This window comes from Hemicordylus capensis, chromosome 1 (assembly GCF_027244095.1).
Source record: "Hemicordylus capensis ecotype Gifberg chromosome 1, rHemCap1.1.pri, whole genome shotgun sequence".
In the NCBI taxonomy this organism is placed as follows: domain Eukaryota; kingdom Metazoa; phylum Chordata; class Lepidosauria; order Squamata; family Cordylidae; genus Hemicordylus; species Hemicordylus capensis.
The window spans coordinates 134,924,030-134,942,284 of NC_069657.1; the positions used below are offsets into that span (position 1 = coordinate 134,924,030).

At 44.7% G+C, this 18,255-nt stretch overlaps 1 protein-coding gene across 5 annotated transcripts in view; it reads right to left on the reverse strand.

The window, feature by feature from the left end:
* LRRC56 (leucine rich repeat containing 56) overlaps positions 1–18,255 on the reverse strand; it is a 110,645-nt gene that overhangs the window by 54,637 nt on the left and 37,753 nt on the right. For all 5 annotated transcript variants that reach the window (XM_053283522.1, XM_053283524.1, XM_053283520.1 and 2 more), the window contains exon 5: positions 17,947–18,007. In XM_053283522.1, coding sequence (XP_053139497.1) covers positions 17,947–18,007 — 61 coding nt within the window. The remainder of the gene's footprint in view (positions 1–17,946; positions 18,008–18,255) is intronic.

Here is an 18,255-nt window from a genome sequence, read left to right on the forward strand (position 1 = left end):
GTTATTATTAGATCTTGCATTTGTTGGTTACATTTTTCGACCTCTTTCACCCAGCCTGTTTTTTTATTATAATCTATTGGATTGTCCCATAGTTTCCCCCAGAATTGTACTGTTTCTTCTTTATTTGGTGTTTCCATGTTTCTTGTAGTTTCTCCTTCTATGCTTTGGTAGAAACGTCTCTGATTCGTCTGGAATTGGAGATTCTGCCTGTGTTGTCTAATTCTGGCTTCGTATCTGCTAATCTTCTTTGACACTGCTGTTATTTGCTGCTTTATTATTTCCAGGACTTCTCTAATTTTCCTTGAATCTAGATGGTATTTTTGGATCAGATACTCTTTGGTGTTTTCATTCTTCAGCTTCTTGTCTTTCATATCTTTCAATTTACTAGCATCTGATCTAAGCCTGGAGATTTTATTTTCTAATATAATCTTCTATTTAGTTGATGTACTAAGCGACGATGTACTAAGCGGTTAAGCGACGTTTCTTCCAGTAATCCTGCAGTCTCCAGCCCTGGTTGCTCAACTGAAGGCCCTAAGTCCTGTTGCCCACTTGCCACCAGATGTCCAGGGACTCCAGCACCTTGCGCGGTCCTTGTTGACCCAGGCAACGACTGATCCGGTATAGATTTATTAAAGTTATGTCCCACCATATTGTTGATGGGAGAGGCACTCTTCGTCTGTCTCCTCTGGTGAGACCTGTCCAGTATGGTTGGACCTCTGGCATAGCTCTCACCTTCCTCAGAGCACACAAGCCCCACAACCACGCCAAGGTAGTGCCTCACTGGGGGATTATTATTATTATTATAAAGAGTAAGGCGTTCTCTCTCTATATATACACACACACACACACACACACAAATATTATTTATTTTATGACAGCATAATTCCTACAGTACCTTTAAAGTTCCTGAGCAGAGACAGGAACATATATTTAAAATGTTTTACTGTGAACTGTCTTGGGCATCTTCTTAAGACAGAAAGATTGGATGTAAATATTTCAGTAAATCAGTAAGATGCAAGTAGCTGTATGTGTTCCATCTAGACTCCAATTATCCAAACAGTCTTTTTTAGAAAATTGGCTCTTCTAGTAAGTATCATACAGATGCTAGGAAAGGAAAGCCCGCCAGCTGCTCATTTCCCTCCTTGAATATGAATTCCAAGAACAAAAAAAAAGGAAAGGAAAGGAAAAGAAAGTTATGTAATTACGGCCTAGAAAAATAGGTACCTTTCAAAATAGTCCTGGCTTCACAATGCCTTGAAGAGGATGCAAGTTTCAGGGAGCCCCGGGGGGGTGGGGGGGAGTCCAAAAGCGAGAAGCCAGAACTCAATGTTCTCTTCGCATCAAAAAGGCTGATTATACAGCCTCAGAACCACAATATTACAAAAGCAATTCTATGATTAAATATAACCTTAGCAGAAGGAAATTAAATGTAGCCCAGTGGGAATCGTGACATTGGGAGGATTTCCATGATGCAAGTATCTACAATATTTTTCCAGCTGAAAAAAAAGTGATATTAAACATTCCCTATGGCACCTTTTCAGAATTTCACTGCACAAAAGTACTGCATATTTTACAATGCAAGATAATGATAGGTGCCACATTTGCATTTATGGTGTTTTGATGCACATGAGTAAAAAGAGAAGAAAAGATTAAATTGTGCAGAGGTAAAATAAAAGAGATTCTACATAACCTAAAATACACAGGGTCTATTTCATATTGCAGGTTGGTTGATTCTCTCTGCATGAAGATGTGTTTTGGATAACAGACATTAATATTCTCTTTGTCTGATAAGTTGTTGAGGCCCTTCTTCTAATTCAACCTTGTTCCTTTTTCAGTGTGTTTAAACACAAAAGCAAACAATTATGTTTTGCAAAATGTTAGACTCTGATCTCTTTCAAAGCTGTGCCTACAGCAAGCAAACAGTAATGCTTATCAACTATTCCCTTTACCAAAAATAGCTATATATATTGCATTTGGTTAAAAACAACAACCTTAAGCACTATATATAACTATTGAAATCATATCTTTAAATATATATATTATCCAGAAACTCCATATGGTAAAGCCCTGCTAGGACTGGGTCGGTTCAGAATGGAAGTGTGAGATCAAATGCTCCCCCATGCAAAAACCTCCCTGTACATAAAAAGCTACCATATCAAACAGCCTAGCTTTCTTTCTAATGTCCTAATTTTTAATGTGCAGTGAGTTTTTAACCGGGAGAACATTTAGGACACATAATCCCCTACCTGCATTCTGAAGTGATGCAGACCTAGGAGAGCTGATCCATATGATATTTTTGTACAACTCTTAGCAAGGAAGAACAGGTTTTGGCTAAGCCCAGAGAGAAACACTAATTCTTTAAAATAAAATCCTCACATTAATGGCGATCCAGCCAGGAGTTGAACCTAGAATCTGATTATCTAACTACCACAAAGCTGATTCTGAATGTGTCTGCCATTGATGCCTCCAAGTTTTGGATGCCACAGTGCAATCTCATGAATGCCATTTCCGCAATCTCAACATCTTCTATAAATCACATGGACACTAACAATGCTGAAATGTGAAATATATAAAAACAAATTTAACACAGTTCAGAGCCATTTAAAACCAATTAAAATACTTAAAAACAATTTAAAAACCTTGGAAGGCCAGGCCAAACAAGTAAGTCTTTCGGGCTCTCTTGAAGGCCAACAACAAGTCAAATATCTGCCGGGAGTGCATTCCATAGGTCAGGAGCAGCTACAGAAAAGGCCTGGTTCCAAGTCGCCACCAGATGTGCCGGTGGTAACTGGAGACGGACCTCTCCAAATGATCTCCAGCCAGCGTGGTGTAGTGGTTAGAATGCTGGACTAGGACCGGGGAGACCCGAGTTCAAATCCCTATTCAGCCATGAGACTTTCTGTGTGACTCTAGGCCAGACACTTCTCTCTCAGCCTAACCTGCTTCACAGGGTTGTTGTGAGGAGAAACTTAACTATGTAGTACACTGCTCTGGGCTCCCTGGAGGAAGAGTGGGATATAAAATGTGTAAAAAAACACCAAAAAAACATGTGATGGGGATCGTACAGAAGAAGGCACTCTCTCAGGTAATCCAGACCTAAGCAGTTTAGGGCTTTAAAGGTAGTAACTAGCACTTTGTATTTTGCCTGGGAACATATTGGCACAATGAGCACCTCCGTCTTGCTTGGATTCAGCTTCAATTTGTTATCCCTCATCCAGTCTGTTACTACCCACAGGCAGGCATTTAGGGAATGAATGCTATTTCATGATGATGATGATGATGATGATGATGATGATGAAATAGATTTGGGTGTCATCAGCTTACTGATAACACTCTGGACCAAATCTCCTGATGACCTCACCTAGCGGTTTCATGTAGATGTTAAAAAGCATTGGTGACAGAATGGTGCCCTGAGGGACTTCATATAATAGCTCCTGTTTCGAAGAGCAACCATCGCCAGGCTCCACCATCTGGAATCTGCCTGAGAGATAGGAGCGAAACCACTGCAAAGCAGTGCCTCCTATCCCCAACTCCCTCAGGCGATCCAGAAGGATCTAACATCACTGGTATCTAACACCACTGAGAGATCCAAAAGAACCAACAGAGTCACACTCCCTCTGTCAATTTTCTGGTAAAGGTCATGCATCAGGCCAACCAAGGCTGTCTCAGCCCCAAAGCCTGCTCTAAAGCCAGTTTGAAATGGGTCTAGATAATCAGTTCCCTCCAAAACTGCCTGGAGCTGGTTAGCCACCACTTCTCAATCATCTTGATCAACAATGGGAAATTGGAGACTGGCCTTTAACTATTCACTGCTGAGGGATCTAGGGAAGACTTTTTGAGAAGTGGTCTAATTATTGCCTCCTTCAAACAAGGAGGCATCCTACCTTCCCTCAGCAATAAGTTAATGATATTAACTAGACCATCTCCAACAATTTCCTTGCTAGAAAGAAGCAGCCATGTTGGGCAAAGATCCAGATAATAAGTGGTAGGCTGCACCACCCCAAGCAGCTTGTCCACTTCATCAGGCATCACAGATTGAAACTGATCCAATCTAATACTGCAAGAGGGATTGCTGGACACCACCTTAATTGACTCTGCAAAAACAGTGGAGTCCCAAGTTGACCCGAATACAGGAGATTTTGTCCACAAAGAACCCATTAAAGGCATCAAAGCAGAACATAGTCTCTGGGGACTGGTTCGAAATGGAAGAAGCCTGAATCAAGCTTCTCACAACCCGAAACAACTCTGTTGAATGCAAACCTACAAAGCAATGTGCACAGACCGGATATATCTATATCTATATCTATATCTATATCTATATCTATATTTGCTGCACAATGCTTCAGCATAAACCTTCTAATGGGCTCTATGCTGTGTCCTGTCAAATTTGAGCTGAGTTCTCCTCCACTTGTGCTTCATCCGCCTACCTGGATACTTCAGACCCTGCAACTCTTCTGTATACCAAGGGGCCACTTTTTACATAATGAGCCTGTTCACACGAGCAGCCCTACACAGGCTTGGGCAGCTCTACCTGAGTGAGGCTAATCCCGGCATCATCTTCCCGGGTAGCCCGGATTTTTTACTCGACCTTTTACCTGGGTAAAAGGCTGTGAGCGTAGCCTTTTACCCAGGCAGCCCAAGCAGACACAAAGCCAGGCAGCTAGAGCACCCAGCTTGAGGGGAAATCCTTCAAGGCACATGGTGCATTCAGGGATATCTGGAGTTTGGGATGCATTTTCCTGGCCTCCAGATGGCTGTGTGGCTCCAAGTAGAGCCACTCATCTGAGTGCCTGAGCCGTGCAGCCAGGGGACAGCTGGGGCAACAGAAGATTGTCTGGCGGGGGGAAAGGTAGGTAAGCTCGATTTTGCCTCCCACCACAACCGTGCCCTCCCCAGCGGGCTGCAATGGTCATGAGAATGGCCTTAATATCTTAATAGGGCTAAAGAGACCATGCTTATAGAGACAATGCCATGGATGACTTTGAAACATGGACACATCCTAACAAAGCATAGTGAAAGGAGATGAACATATCTCCTCTCCTTGCAGTTGGTGGGCAACTTCACAGTGAAAATCAAAGCTCAATTTCTTGCTTTATTTGCATGATGAAAATACAAATGAACTCAAACAATTGTGTCTTTTGCAGGGGGCAGAATTGTTGAGGCTGATTGCCATGAACACAGTTCCCAGAGTACATAAAACACTTCTAGGCAATGTTCTTTGCAACTGCTCTACTCATACAGCCTCTAGACATTTCCTGCACTGGGCTGCTAGGTTAATAGTAGCCACCGTAAACCAGCTGCTAAAGCAGAGCAGGAGACTCTAAACAGACAACTTTGTGATAGCTTTAAAAATAATAGGTTGCTTAAGTGGCTGGAGACTACCTCTTGTGCTCAAAGCACAGTTACAGAAGCTGCATTTAATAGAACAGTCTGCCTTTTAAGAAAGTATTTATCTAGATTTTTACATATATCTCTTTACTGATCCCTGAAATTAGAAAGCAGAAGCAATTAGATTAAAAACGGTGGCTGCTAGCCAGACTAGAACGAATACCCTATTAGTGCTGAAATATAGTCCTTTTTGCCAGAATCATTAGGAAGACAAGTAACATATGTCATCATGGAAGAGGAAAAGATAGTTTTTTAACTTGCTCTCTTCAGAGAATGTTCCATGTTTCTCCCTCAATTATTACTTCATAAATCTGAGATTACTTGACTGAAGAGAGATAGATGGGAGCAAGTGTAAAAGCTGCATAAAATAAATGTAAAGAAGGAAATTAACAAGGACCTAAAGCTATACCTTTTAATCACATGCTGTGTATATATATTTCCTATTGACCACATCAGACTAAGTGGGCCAATATCTTTTAACTTTTGAGAAATAAATCTGCAATCCATAAAGGAACAGGCAAACATTAACAAGCTTTGATACTGTTGCAGCTGGAAGCCCATGAGCTCTGCTTCCAGCAGGATCACACATTACAATTAGCAAAGCACAGCAATTCTTCCACAGAATGCTCCAGACTTGCTCTGTCTAATATTTTAGTAAGAACAGGCAGAGAGGACAAGAGATCCAGAGAACTCTTGTGTGGGGTTTAAGAGGTAGCTTCACAACCAGTGCCTCTGCATACTGGAGAAGGGGTTTCTCACAGCCACCCTATGGCAGGAATGATTTTTTTTAGTCACACCAACTTCAGTCATACCAGCTTGCTGGATTATATCATAACACAGGAGAGCTCCTGAAATCCACCACCACCACATCCAGGGGTGGCTCACCCATGAGGCAAGGTGAGGCAACATCCTCAGACAGCACTTCAGATGGCTGGATTGCTCTCTCTCTCCCCCTGCCCCACCGCCCCATGCCTTCTACCAACAGGCTTTGGGTAATTGGATTTTGCTCCCATAATGGAGCAGACAAGCACAGAAGCCTGTTGGTGGATGATGTGAGAGAAGAGAGCAAGTAACTCAGCCAGCAAAGTGGCAGCAACAGAATCCAGTGCTCCATGCTAGAAGTGCCTCCCTCACTGCTACCTCCACCAGAAATGTCTGGGGGGGGTGGAGGGTGGTGTGCCCAGAAGGTCAGGAAACTGGGAAATGCAGAAGGTCCATGCAGGCAAGTGAGCCAGGGCTGATCCTGCACCCTGACAATGGTGTCAGGGGACTGCCGGGGTCTCTATGTTAGAAATTGGGAGCTGGGTCCTTCGAGAATCCAAAAAGCTATCTCAGGATCACTGTTCTCTGGAACAGGGATTCTCAGACGTTGTTAACTATAAAACCCAGCAACTCTAGCTGCAATGGCCTTTGGCTGATGATTATGGGAGTTGTAGTCAACATCTGGGAATTCTTCTTACAGGGAACACTAATCCCCTGCCAAAGACCATTGCAGCTGAGGATGCTGGGAGTTGTAGTCAACAACACCTGGAAATCTCTATTACGGGAAACATTGCTCAGAATGCATTGCACTACCAGTAGACAGGAAACCCTCATCACATCCTTAGCTGCCCCCTGATTGACCATGAGACAGCAGGAGGCAGGATGAGCCCTACTGAAGGCATTGGAGACAAAGGATCATAGAGTCTGCTTTGCAGAGCAGCACATTCACAGATGCAAGCCCCTGTAGCCACAGCGTTCTATCACAAAGATGGCCACTTGCTTCCAAGAACTGCTACAAAAGGGAAGTGGACTCACACGATCAAAAACACTGAGGTTGGGGAGCTCTCTTTCCCTCCTACCTTAGTAAAGAACATAGTAGAGAAGCCTGGCTACCCACATTTGAGCAAGCTAAGTTGGAGCGATTTTCATGGGTTCTCACAAGCCTCCAACCTTCATTTTGATAATCGTATGAATAACCCTCTAGATTCATTAGGAACTTAATCAGTCAAAATCCAGAGTCTACCCGCTAAGCTACCATTAATACCGCAGGGCTTCCATGGTTTATTTTTAAATCTATGGCCCTAAGAAAAAGGTACTCTACATTCTTGCAACTGGAGGGCCACTTCTGGTTCTGGGTGCTGTATGCCCTGCCTGCTGCTGGCAGAGAACAAGATGAATCTCACATGCCCAAGGGTGCACTGCCATATAGTGGTTGCTAGACCCGGCATGAGGTCTAGCAACCCCCCAAGTCCTGCTATGCTGCCTCACTGTGGCGGGTGTGTGTGTGTTCCTGGGAGGGATGAGCAAAGTACGCCGGGAGGTATACTCCCAGTAGGGTCACCCAAAGCGCTAAGGTCATCCCAGCTGCTCAGCTAAAGCAAGCAGGCACCTATATAGGGCAGCAGTGATATAGGAAGATTCTGGAGGCGGACAATCCCTTCAGTGACAACAACAAAGGCATCATTTCATACTGCGCAGCAGAAGGCATTGGTAAACCACTCCTGTATTTTACCAAGAAAACCACATGGATAGACAAAATGGAATAACTGTCGATATAGTGCTGGATGATGGGCCCCTCAGGTCAATGGTACTCAACATGCTACTGAGGAAGAGCTGAAGATCTCAGAGTACTGATGGTGTTTGTGATGCGGTTAGACTAAAGTCTTTTGGACATCTAGCAGCTGATGTTGCCGTGCGGGAAAAGAAAATCCAAAGCTGCAAAGACAGAATTGCAATGGGAACGTGGAATGTAAGAAGCATGAATATGGGAAAGCTCAACACAGTGAAAAATGAAATGAATCGACTACAGATTGACATCTTGGGCATCATTGAATTAAAATGAACTGGAATGGGACACTTTCAGGCAGAAAACCATACTGTACTACTCAGGACACGAAAACCAAAGGAGGAACGGTGTTGTTTTCATAGTCAGGAAGGATCTAGCTATGACAGTACTTGAGTACAATGCAACTAATATCAATTAGATTTAATGGACAACCCCTTAACATGACAGTTCTTCAAGTCTGTGCCCCAACAACTGATGGAGAAGAAGAGGAAGTTGATGAGTCTTATGCTCAAGTCCAGTCTGAAATTGACAGATCATTCAAGCAAGATGTGATGCTGGTGGTTGGAGACTGGAATGGCAAAGTTGGAAAAGGTAAGGCGGAAAACACAGTCGGCCTATATGGCCTAGGAAACAGAAACGAAGCAGGAGAACGACTTATTAGTTTCTGCCAAGCCAATGATCTCTTCATTGCTAACACATTCTTCAAACAACCAAAACGGCACCTATACACATGGACATCACCAGATGGAGTACACAGAAATCAAATTGATTACAGTATTGGCGCAACGAGGTGGAAGAGCTCAGTTATAACAGCAAAGACATGGTTGGCGGCCGATTGTGGAACCGATCACGAACTGCTCATGTGCTAGTTCCAAGTCAAGCTAAAGCAGAAAAACAAAGCTATGCAGTTTCCACAATATGATCTTGAAAATCTACCCACCATTTTCAAGGAGAACATCAGGAACCACTTTGAAGTTCTGAACCTCATTGATAGGGAACCCGAGGAACTATGGAATGAAATCAAAGAGACCGCCAAGGATTCATATGAAAAGAGACTGCCAAAGACCAAGAAACAGAAGAAAGCAAAATGGATGTCAGAACAGATGGTGGAAATTGCACAGAAGATGAAAGAAGCCAAAGTCAAGAAAGATAAAGATCTCAGGGAGGAACTTGATTTCAGAAAGCTGTTAGAAGAGACAAGGAATATTATTACAATGACATATGTAAAGACCTTGAGGATGAAAATAGACATGGAAAAACAAGGAATTTTTTCCAAAAGATCTCTGAACTCAGAAGGAGGTTGCAACCTTGAATTGGTATGTTAAGCGATGCCAAAGGACAGACAGTAACTGATTCAGAGAAGAACAAACAAAGATGGAAGCTGTGACAAGTCTATACCTACAAAGATTAGAATCGTTCGGACAATGGTTTTTCCTGTTACATTCTATGACAGTGAAAGCTGGGCTTTGAAGAAGCAAAATAGAAAAAGTATTGACGCTTTTGAACATTGGTGCTGGAGAAGACTTTTGAGGATACTATGGACAGCCAGGAAAACAAACAAATGGATAATAGAACAAATCAATCCAGAATTTTCACTTGAGGCACAAATGACCATGCTCAAACTATCCTATTTCGGACACATTATGCGAAGACCCAGCTCCCTTGAGAAGTCTATAATGCTGGGGAAAGTTGAAGGAAAGAGAAGAGGACGACCAGCAGCAAGGTGGATGGACTCGATCACGATACCAATGAATGCACCACAGAGACCTTAAAGGCCAAGTTGAAGACAGATCATCCTGGAGAGAATCTATGTGGTTGCTAAGGGTTGACACTGACTTGACGGCACTTAATCAATCAATCAGACCTGGCAACTGGCATGATGAGCATTCTGGGCAACAGCAGGCGTTGCCACCATGTTAATCCTCTTGGCTGTGCAGGTGGACAATGGTACCACAGATGGGGAGGATGCTGCACAAGAGGAAACCCCACAAAACAACGGAATGCCCACCAGATTGGCTTCTCTGCTGCCAGAATTTAGCACTGGGCTTGGAGGAATGAAACGCCAGGAGGGCGGTCAGTACAGGCAACCTGTACTGGCAATCCGTATCAACATCCTCATATCCATATAACCCAGTACAGCTCCTTAGCTCCATAGCAACTTCTTTATAAATGCTAGACACATGAACAAGGTGCATCTGTCCTCCATAAACAAATGTCACAAGTTCATGCGTCCACCATCTTAAATCGGTGTGGATGACATCATCACAAACTATGCCGTTGAGGTGTCCCTATGTGTCATTCACTGCAACTGTACCCAATTTGGTTCAAATGCGTTAGGCAGTCCACAAATTAGCCTGCTTGTGCCTCTAATGTTTACATGGCCACCATTTTGAATTGGAGTGGATTACATCATCACACACTATGCCAATACGGCATCCCTATGTGTCCCTATAGCTGTACCAAATTTGGTTCAAATCGGTTAGGCGGTTCACAAGGTAGCCCACTTGCGCCTCAAAAGTGTATGCGTCTGACATCTTGGATCAGGGTGGATGACAACACCATCGCAAACTATGCCCTATGTGTCCCTACAACTGTACCTGACTTGGTTCATATTGGTCCAGGCGTTGCAAAGTTGATGGGGGGGGGGACACACACGGACACACACACAGAATGCCGCGTGATCTCATAAGCCTACCGGAAAGTAGGCTAAAAAGCTGTATTTTCCCATTGTAAGAGATTCATGCAAGCTAGGAAAGACAGCTCCCCCTTCTGGTGGCTTTGTGCAACACCCTTTATTTACGGTTTCAAGACGATCCTGCGAAGCCAAAGTAAACTACCGCTGAACAGTGTGTAATCTGGAAAGTGCCCTGGGAATACTAACAGATTCTATTCCCTCCCCTTTGCCCACCCCCGGCAATTTCATGTCACTAAGATACAAAATGGAACCTGATCTGCATCTAATCATGCTTGTGTGCTTGGCAACTGTTAAAAACATATGCAACTGTGAGGAGTAGGCAAAACTTCACAACTTATTCATACATCATGCCTAGGAGACCAAGGTATCTACAGAGTTGTACACTTGAAGCATAACAAGTCCTCATTGCCTTCAGGCTGCTGCTGAGGTCAAGGCAAAGCAACAAGGCCCCTCCATCAGCCAGAGGAGGACCAACTGCCATGTGGTCCCTCCTCTCCAAAACCTGTGGGTTTTCAAAAAAAGGTTACAAGCCCCTATTTAAAAAATGCTGTAAGCCACTCTAAGCCCATGGATAGAGCAGGATATAAATCTAACAAATAAACAATAACAAAAATGCTGTAAGCCACTCTAAGCCCATGGATAGAGCAGGATATAAATCTAACAAATAAACAATAACTAATTGAACACACAAACTAGATCATGGAACAAACTAGAAATAAGTATCATCTCCCTTTAACCAATAGCAAGGGGCATACCAAACACTATTTGACAGAAGTGTCAAATTCTGACAAAAACAGATTTTACAAATGAAAAATGTATAAAGACTGAAGAAAAACAGGTTGTTCACCTGTAACCAATGATTTGGTAGTGATCTGTTGCAGTCATAAGAATGGGTTCTGTACCTGCGCAGGACCATTCGGGCAGAATTGACTAGCTCCTCAAAGTACTTAGCCCCGCCCCTTGCACATGGTGTGTTTCCTCTGTTTCGGTGGGGTAGCATTTTTTCCTCAGTTTCTTGAGGACCAACACTGAAGTCCAAACATCGTAAGGCAGAAGTGTACATTTCCACAAGGTAAGTAGCGTCTTTTTACTCTGCAAACACACGTTGATACTTCACATACTGCAGCGGGACTGGCAAGAGGGTCTTGTGACTGCAATGGATCACTACCAGACCACTGGTTACAGGTGAGCAACCTATTTATCTGGATCGTGAAAGATCCATTGCAGCCATAAGAAAGGGTGACTAATGAGCTGTCTGTTTGGAGGTGGGCGTAGTATGCTTAAGGTAAGACCCTTTTCAGCACACCCCTCTCAAAGTTGGCCTGAGCTGCCAAGCGAAGGTCCATGGCATAATGGGTGACAAAGGTATGCTCAGAGGACCAGGTAACTGCAGTGCAGATGTCCCTGAGCCTGATTCCTGCCATGTGGGCAGCAGAGGTAGCATAAGCCCTAGTAGAGTGGGCCCATATAGACTTAGGAGGGTCCACTTTTTGGTGCTTGTAAGCAAAAAAAAAAAATCAACTCCACAATCCAGTGTGAGAGTCTCTGTCTTGATATTTGGCAACCATTTACATTACCCCTGTAGCTCTCAAAAAGCCATTTTGTCTTTCTATAGGGCCTGATCAGTTTCAAGTAAAAGAGGAGAGCGTGTCTCAGATCCAGGGAATGCAACAAGCGCTCGAGGGGTGTTGTCGGATTCTGGAAGAAAGTAGGTAAGGTGATGTCACTATTAATGCGGACATCAGTGACCGCTTCAGGCTTGAATTTGGGGTCCATTCGAAACACCACCTCGTCCTCATGGAATTTTGTATAGGGGACATCTAAACGTAGTACATTGAGCTCGCTGACATGGCAAGCCGATGTTCTGGCTAACAAAATACCCATCTTGAGAGTCACTAATTTGGAGGTGCCACAGCCACAGGCTCAAATGGAGGCTCAGTGAGGACTGAAAGGACGAGGGATAGGTTCCATTGATCAGTGGGCTGCTTGATAGGCGGGTAAAGTTTGATTAACCCCTTAATGAATCACTTCGAGTCCAGATGAGAGAAGATGGTTTTCCTATCCCACGTGGGATGGTGAGCAGAGATAACAACCAGGTGAACTTTGATGGAGACATTGGCCAGGTTACTGTGCTTCAGAGATGTGAGGTAGAGCAAGGCTTCTCGGGAAGTAGCAGCACTAGGCAGGTAATCATGTTCCTGAGCATAAAGTCTGAACCACTTCTACTTGCTATTGTAGCTTACATGAGTAGATTTCTTTCAGTCACTAAGGAGGATGTCAGTCAAGAGCTTATCCTCCATGCAGTCAAATTTAGAGTGTTTAGGTTGGGATGGCATAGCCTTCTGTTTTCTCGCAGAAGAAGATCCTCATGCTGGGCAGACGCCTGTGGCGACCTTTCGACAGTCTGAGTGCCTGTTGAAACCATGACTGCCGGGGCCACCATGCAGCAATCAAGATGCAGTCTGCAGATTCTTGAAGGATTTTCACTAGTACCCTGTATAGCAGAGGGTAGGGTGGGAAAATGTACAGAAATTGTCAACCCCAGTCGAACTGGAAAGCATCTCCTTTGGAGCCATGGCTGATGCCCACCCTCAAGCAATACTGGGGACACTTCTTGTTCACGGGCATAGCAAACAAGTCAATTTCTGGTGTACCCCAGGCGCAGAACAATGGAAAGAGGTATTGAATATTGACCTCCCATTCATATTGCTGCAGATAAAGTGAGGGCCTGCTGAGATGGTCCACCAAAGGTGTTTCCCATTCCTTTGATGTGGATTGCGACCAGGCCTATCTGCTGTGGTATGGCCCAGTTGCAAATTTGCAGTCTGAGCATGCAGAGGGAGTGGGAGACCGTCCCTCCTTGACGATTTAAGTAGGCAATAGCCATAGTGTTGTCCAGGCTGACTTGAATGTGCTTGCCTATCAGGGATGGTTGAAAGGATTTGAGAGCCTGAAACACTAGGAACTCCAAGAAGTTGATGTGCATCTAGTGTTGGCTTGGAGACCATAGACCTTGAGCTCGAAGATCCCCACAATGCGCTCCCCAGCCCCATAAGGACGTGTCTGCTGTTAGCCATGCAAAAGGTTGGGGTACCAGGAAGGGGACTTCGGACAGCAGGTTAGTCTGTTTTGTCCACCATTGTAGGGACACCAGGATTGGTGGTGAAGTTGTTAGTAGCATCTGTGTATTGTCCACATTCAGACGAATCACTGAGAGAAACCAAAGTTGGAGACACCAGAGGCATAGTTTGGCGAAGTGCATAGTGGAATTGCATGATGCCATGAGTCCCAGCAGCTTTTGTACCTTGTGGACTCTTTGTGTGGGTTGTCCCATGAATTAAGTTATGAGCACCTTGATGTGGAGTAAGTGTTCCTCAGGCAGAAATGCACATTGCAACCATGCATCAAGGACAGCAACAATGTAGTCTATGCATTTGGCTGGCTCCTGTCTGCACTTCGACCAGTTGACCTGAATGCCCAGTTCTTCGAGTAAATTCAGGACTGCCGTGACTTATGAAGCTAACTCGCTTCTTTGCCTCCCTGTCAAAAGCCAGTCATCCAGTAGCGAGGAAATGGTTATTCCTAGTGCTCAAAAGGTGAGCGATGATGATGGCCATGCGTTTCATAAAAACATGGGGAGCCCTCACCAGTCCAAATGGTAAGACATTGTACTGGTAGACGTGATGACCCACTGTAAACCGTAGGTACTGTCTGGGGTTGGGTTGGATTCTGATGTGGAAGAACGCGTCCCTGAGATCCAACGCTGCGAACCATTCCTCCCCATGGAGAAGAGGAAGGGTGCTCTACACCACCGCCATGTGAAACCTGCACATGTCCACATGACAGTTCAGCCACCACAGGCCCATAATTGGTCTTAGTCCCCAGTCTCATTTGGGGACCTGGAAGTAACGAGAGTAAAAAACCATCTCTCCATCAAACAGGCGATATCGCCCCCTTTTCCAAGAGAGTGAACTTCCTCCACCAGTAATGGTGATGCTGGCGTGTACTTGATCTCTTTGAATGCCGGTAGAGTCTCGAACTCTATGGCATAGCCCGTTCAGACTATGCGAAGGACCCAATGGTGTGATGTTATATTACGCCATTGAAAAGCATGACTCGCCAGCCTGATGTTGGAGGCGGCTAAGATCGTATTTTGGAGTAAGGTCAATGGTAGAGACTCTTGGGTGATGTGAATCAAAGGACTGACCCCCTGATCAAAGATGCTGTTTGTTGGAATCAGCAGGTTTAGGGTGTTGAGCTTGCAAGGTCCTGGACTTTTAGTTAAAAGGCTTCCTTCTGAAACGGTGGTAACGTTTTCAGAAGTCCCTCTTGTCTGTCTGTTTATATGAATATTGCTGTCAGCCATATTGGCGGTACTTAGGCATGAATTATTGGGCAGGTGTCGAAAACGTTTTTGCCGTTGACTTTTATTTTTAATGGATTCCATAGTGGCATCCATTGATTCACAAAAAAGACCCTTCCGATCAAAGGGCAAATTTTCTACTCTGTCCCTCATGTCGGGCTCCAGTGCAGTAGAGCGTAACCAGGCATGCCTCCTCAGTACAACAGCACCATCCAGGGTTCGGGGCTCCATCTCTGCTAAGTGTTTGGCATTGGCCAACTGCTGACGAGTGAGGAAAGTCACTTTGGTATGGATGTCATTAAACTTTGCCAATAATTCCTCTGGCGAAAGGTCAGCTTGTTCCTGGAAGAGATCATCTCAGAGGGAATGTGTATATTTGGCAAAGCAGGCTGTGTAAATAGCCATTTTTACCATCAGACATTATATGGGATAATTTTTTCATCCTAAGATGTTGAACTTGTATCCTTTGTCCCCTGGGGTAATGTTTAGCCTCCTAGATTTGGAGGCAGACACACAATCCACCACAATTGAATTGGGGGAAGGATGTTTAAGGAGGAAATCAGCCTCGTCATCCTGAATCCTATGTAAATTCTCCAGATTCTTAGAGGTCAGAGCAGAAGTTTGTAGGGTTTGCCATGCAGATTTGGCCACCATGGATATAATCATCAGTATGGGTAGATGAACCAGCTGTGTCAAAGCTGCGGAATTGAGAAACTTGTAAACTGGATCCTCTACGTCCAGAGTTTGCTTTTTAAATTCCAGGCCAAGTGCCAATGCGATCTCAGAGATTTGTCAGTGATAGGAACACGGCTCCTTATTTGGAGAAATGTTATCATTGGGTACCACCTTGAGAAGTGGTTCTTCAGGAAGATCAGACAAACTTGAAGTGGAAGAAGTGGAAGAATCAGATTCATAGTCCTCTGTTAGTATAATGGTCCAAGGACCAGAAGGGGCAGGGACCTTCTTTTTAGACACCGTTTGGGTGGAGGAAGAAGTTGTGTCGTGTTCAGTTGTCTGGGTTACGTGACTCTTTTGTGGTCAAGGTATCTCTGCAGTCTGCATGGAGGTGCAAGACACTAAGATAGGAAGCTCTGGCCTCATGTCTAAGATTGGAGGGGGTAACCTGCATCGATATTGAAGTCAGAACCAGAGACGGCATTGGCAATGGGGTGACTTGAGTCGACATCAAAACCAACAATGTGATTGGGATAGGTAGCTCCGGAGGAGGAGTAGCTTGAGTGCTCACAGGGACCATCAATGTTGGTGCCTGCAGGGACCATCAGAGTTGGTGTTGAGCTTTCCAGAGTTTGTAGTTCTGGTAGTCCGGGAAAGTTCAGGGGAATGCAGGTACACTGTATCTCTGCTGCCCCCCTCACAAAATAAGTCTTGCATGGTCATATTATCTGGCTGTCCTCCAGATGTGTGGGCTTGCAGGTTGCGGTGTTGAAAGTCGGCTCACTCTATCGAAAGGCTGCAAGGCCGAAGATATCGAAGCACCTGGTGTCTTTGGCATCAACAAGCCATGCCGTCATCTTGGGCATCAAGCCAGTGGCTCAAAAACCTATAAAAGGTGGAGCTCCAGGGTGTCCTTTTGCTCAAGTCAAGCAAGTTCAATAATCATTGAGCATTGCCCTGTCCCAGAATGGCTTCCATGTCGTCTTCCTCAGTATCGATGCTAAAGGAAACCAGTGAAGGATGGGAAGCTTCTGGAGTCGGGTGAACAGCTGGAGAAGGTGACTGCTTCAGTGTCAGGGGAGAGGTCTGTCATCGGCTACTAGCTGAAGGGCTAAAGGCCACCTCCAGCCTCAAAGGCAGGATGCCTCTGAGTACCAGTTGCAGGGGAGTAACAGCAGGAGAGATGGCAAGCCCTCAACTCCTGCCCATGGCTTCCAGCGTCATCTGGTGGGCCACTGTGCAAAACAGGATGCTGGACTAGATGGGCCTTGGGCCTGATCCAACAGGGCTGTTCTTATCTTCTTATTCTTTCTCGTTTGGTGAGAGAAAGTTAAACAAATTGTACAGGTGGAGGTGTTGTGTTCCTCCCCCAAGCAAAGTAAACACAAGTCATGATCATCCGCTGATGGGAGTTTAGCATTACAGCGAACACAGCATTTAAAGGTCTTTTTCTTATCCACAATGGGATTGGAGAATAAAGGATTTAAAATACTCAAGTGTATGTTCAAAGTGCGAGTCCAGTCCAAGGTCATAACCAAGCTTTCTTTCGTTTTGTTGAAGTTAAGGGAAGTAGAATAAGAATTGTCAGGTCCAGTCCAAAGTTGTTACACATTGAAAACTAATCTTTTTACTTTTTTTCCTAACAGAGGAGCTCACTGTCCGTGGTCCCGACACAATGGCAGTCAGAAAGGAACTGAGGAGGAAATGCCAGCCTGCCCAAACTGAGGAAACACACCATGTGCAAGGGGCGGGACTAAGCACTTCGAGGAGCTAGTCAATTCTGCCCGAATGGTCTCATGCAGGCGCAGAACATAGGAAGCTCCCATATACTAAGTCATTCTATAGGTCCATCTCACTCAATATCATCTACACAGACTGGCAGTGGCTTCTCCAGGTTGCAGGCAGGAATCTCTCTCAGCCCTATCTTGAAGATGCCAGGGAAGGCACTTGGAACCTAGATGCTCTTCCCAGAGTGGCTCCATCCCCCTAAGGGGAATCTCTTACAGTGCTCACACTTCTAGTCTCCCTTTCATATGCAACCAGGGTGGACCCTGCTTAGAAGGGGACAAGTCATGTTTGGTACTACAAGACCAAGGTCTTGGTACCACAAGACCTTGCAGAGAAGTTGCAGAGGGTTCTTGCAGCCATAAGAACCCATTCTTATGGCTGCAACGGATCATGATCCAGATCTGCATAATATATTTCTGGTTTCGCATTCTGCTTGAATCATGGTGTAAAAGTACATTGGATTTTATTTTCTGAGTTATAGCTTCTTACCTCACAGATGTAAGCACACTGTTGTTCAGTTTCAACTGTTTTAGATTGGGAAGATAAGCACCTGCAAGATGAGGGAAAGAAAAAATGGAGTTTGTTACTCTAGTCCAGGAGTAGGCCACCTTGGCTCTCCAGTTGTTGAACTACAACTCCCATGATCTCCAGATGCTGCAATTTATTGTGACTTGAGATGATGGGAGTGGTAGTTCAGCAACAGCTGGAGAGTCAAGGTGACCTACCCCTGTTCTTATTACTTGTGGCAATACTAGTAATTCATGTGGCATCATTTTAGTTGTTTTATCATTGAAGTGT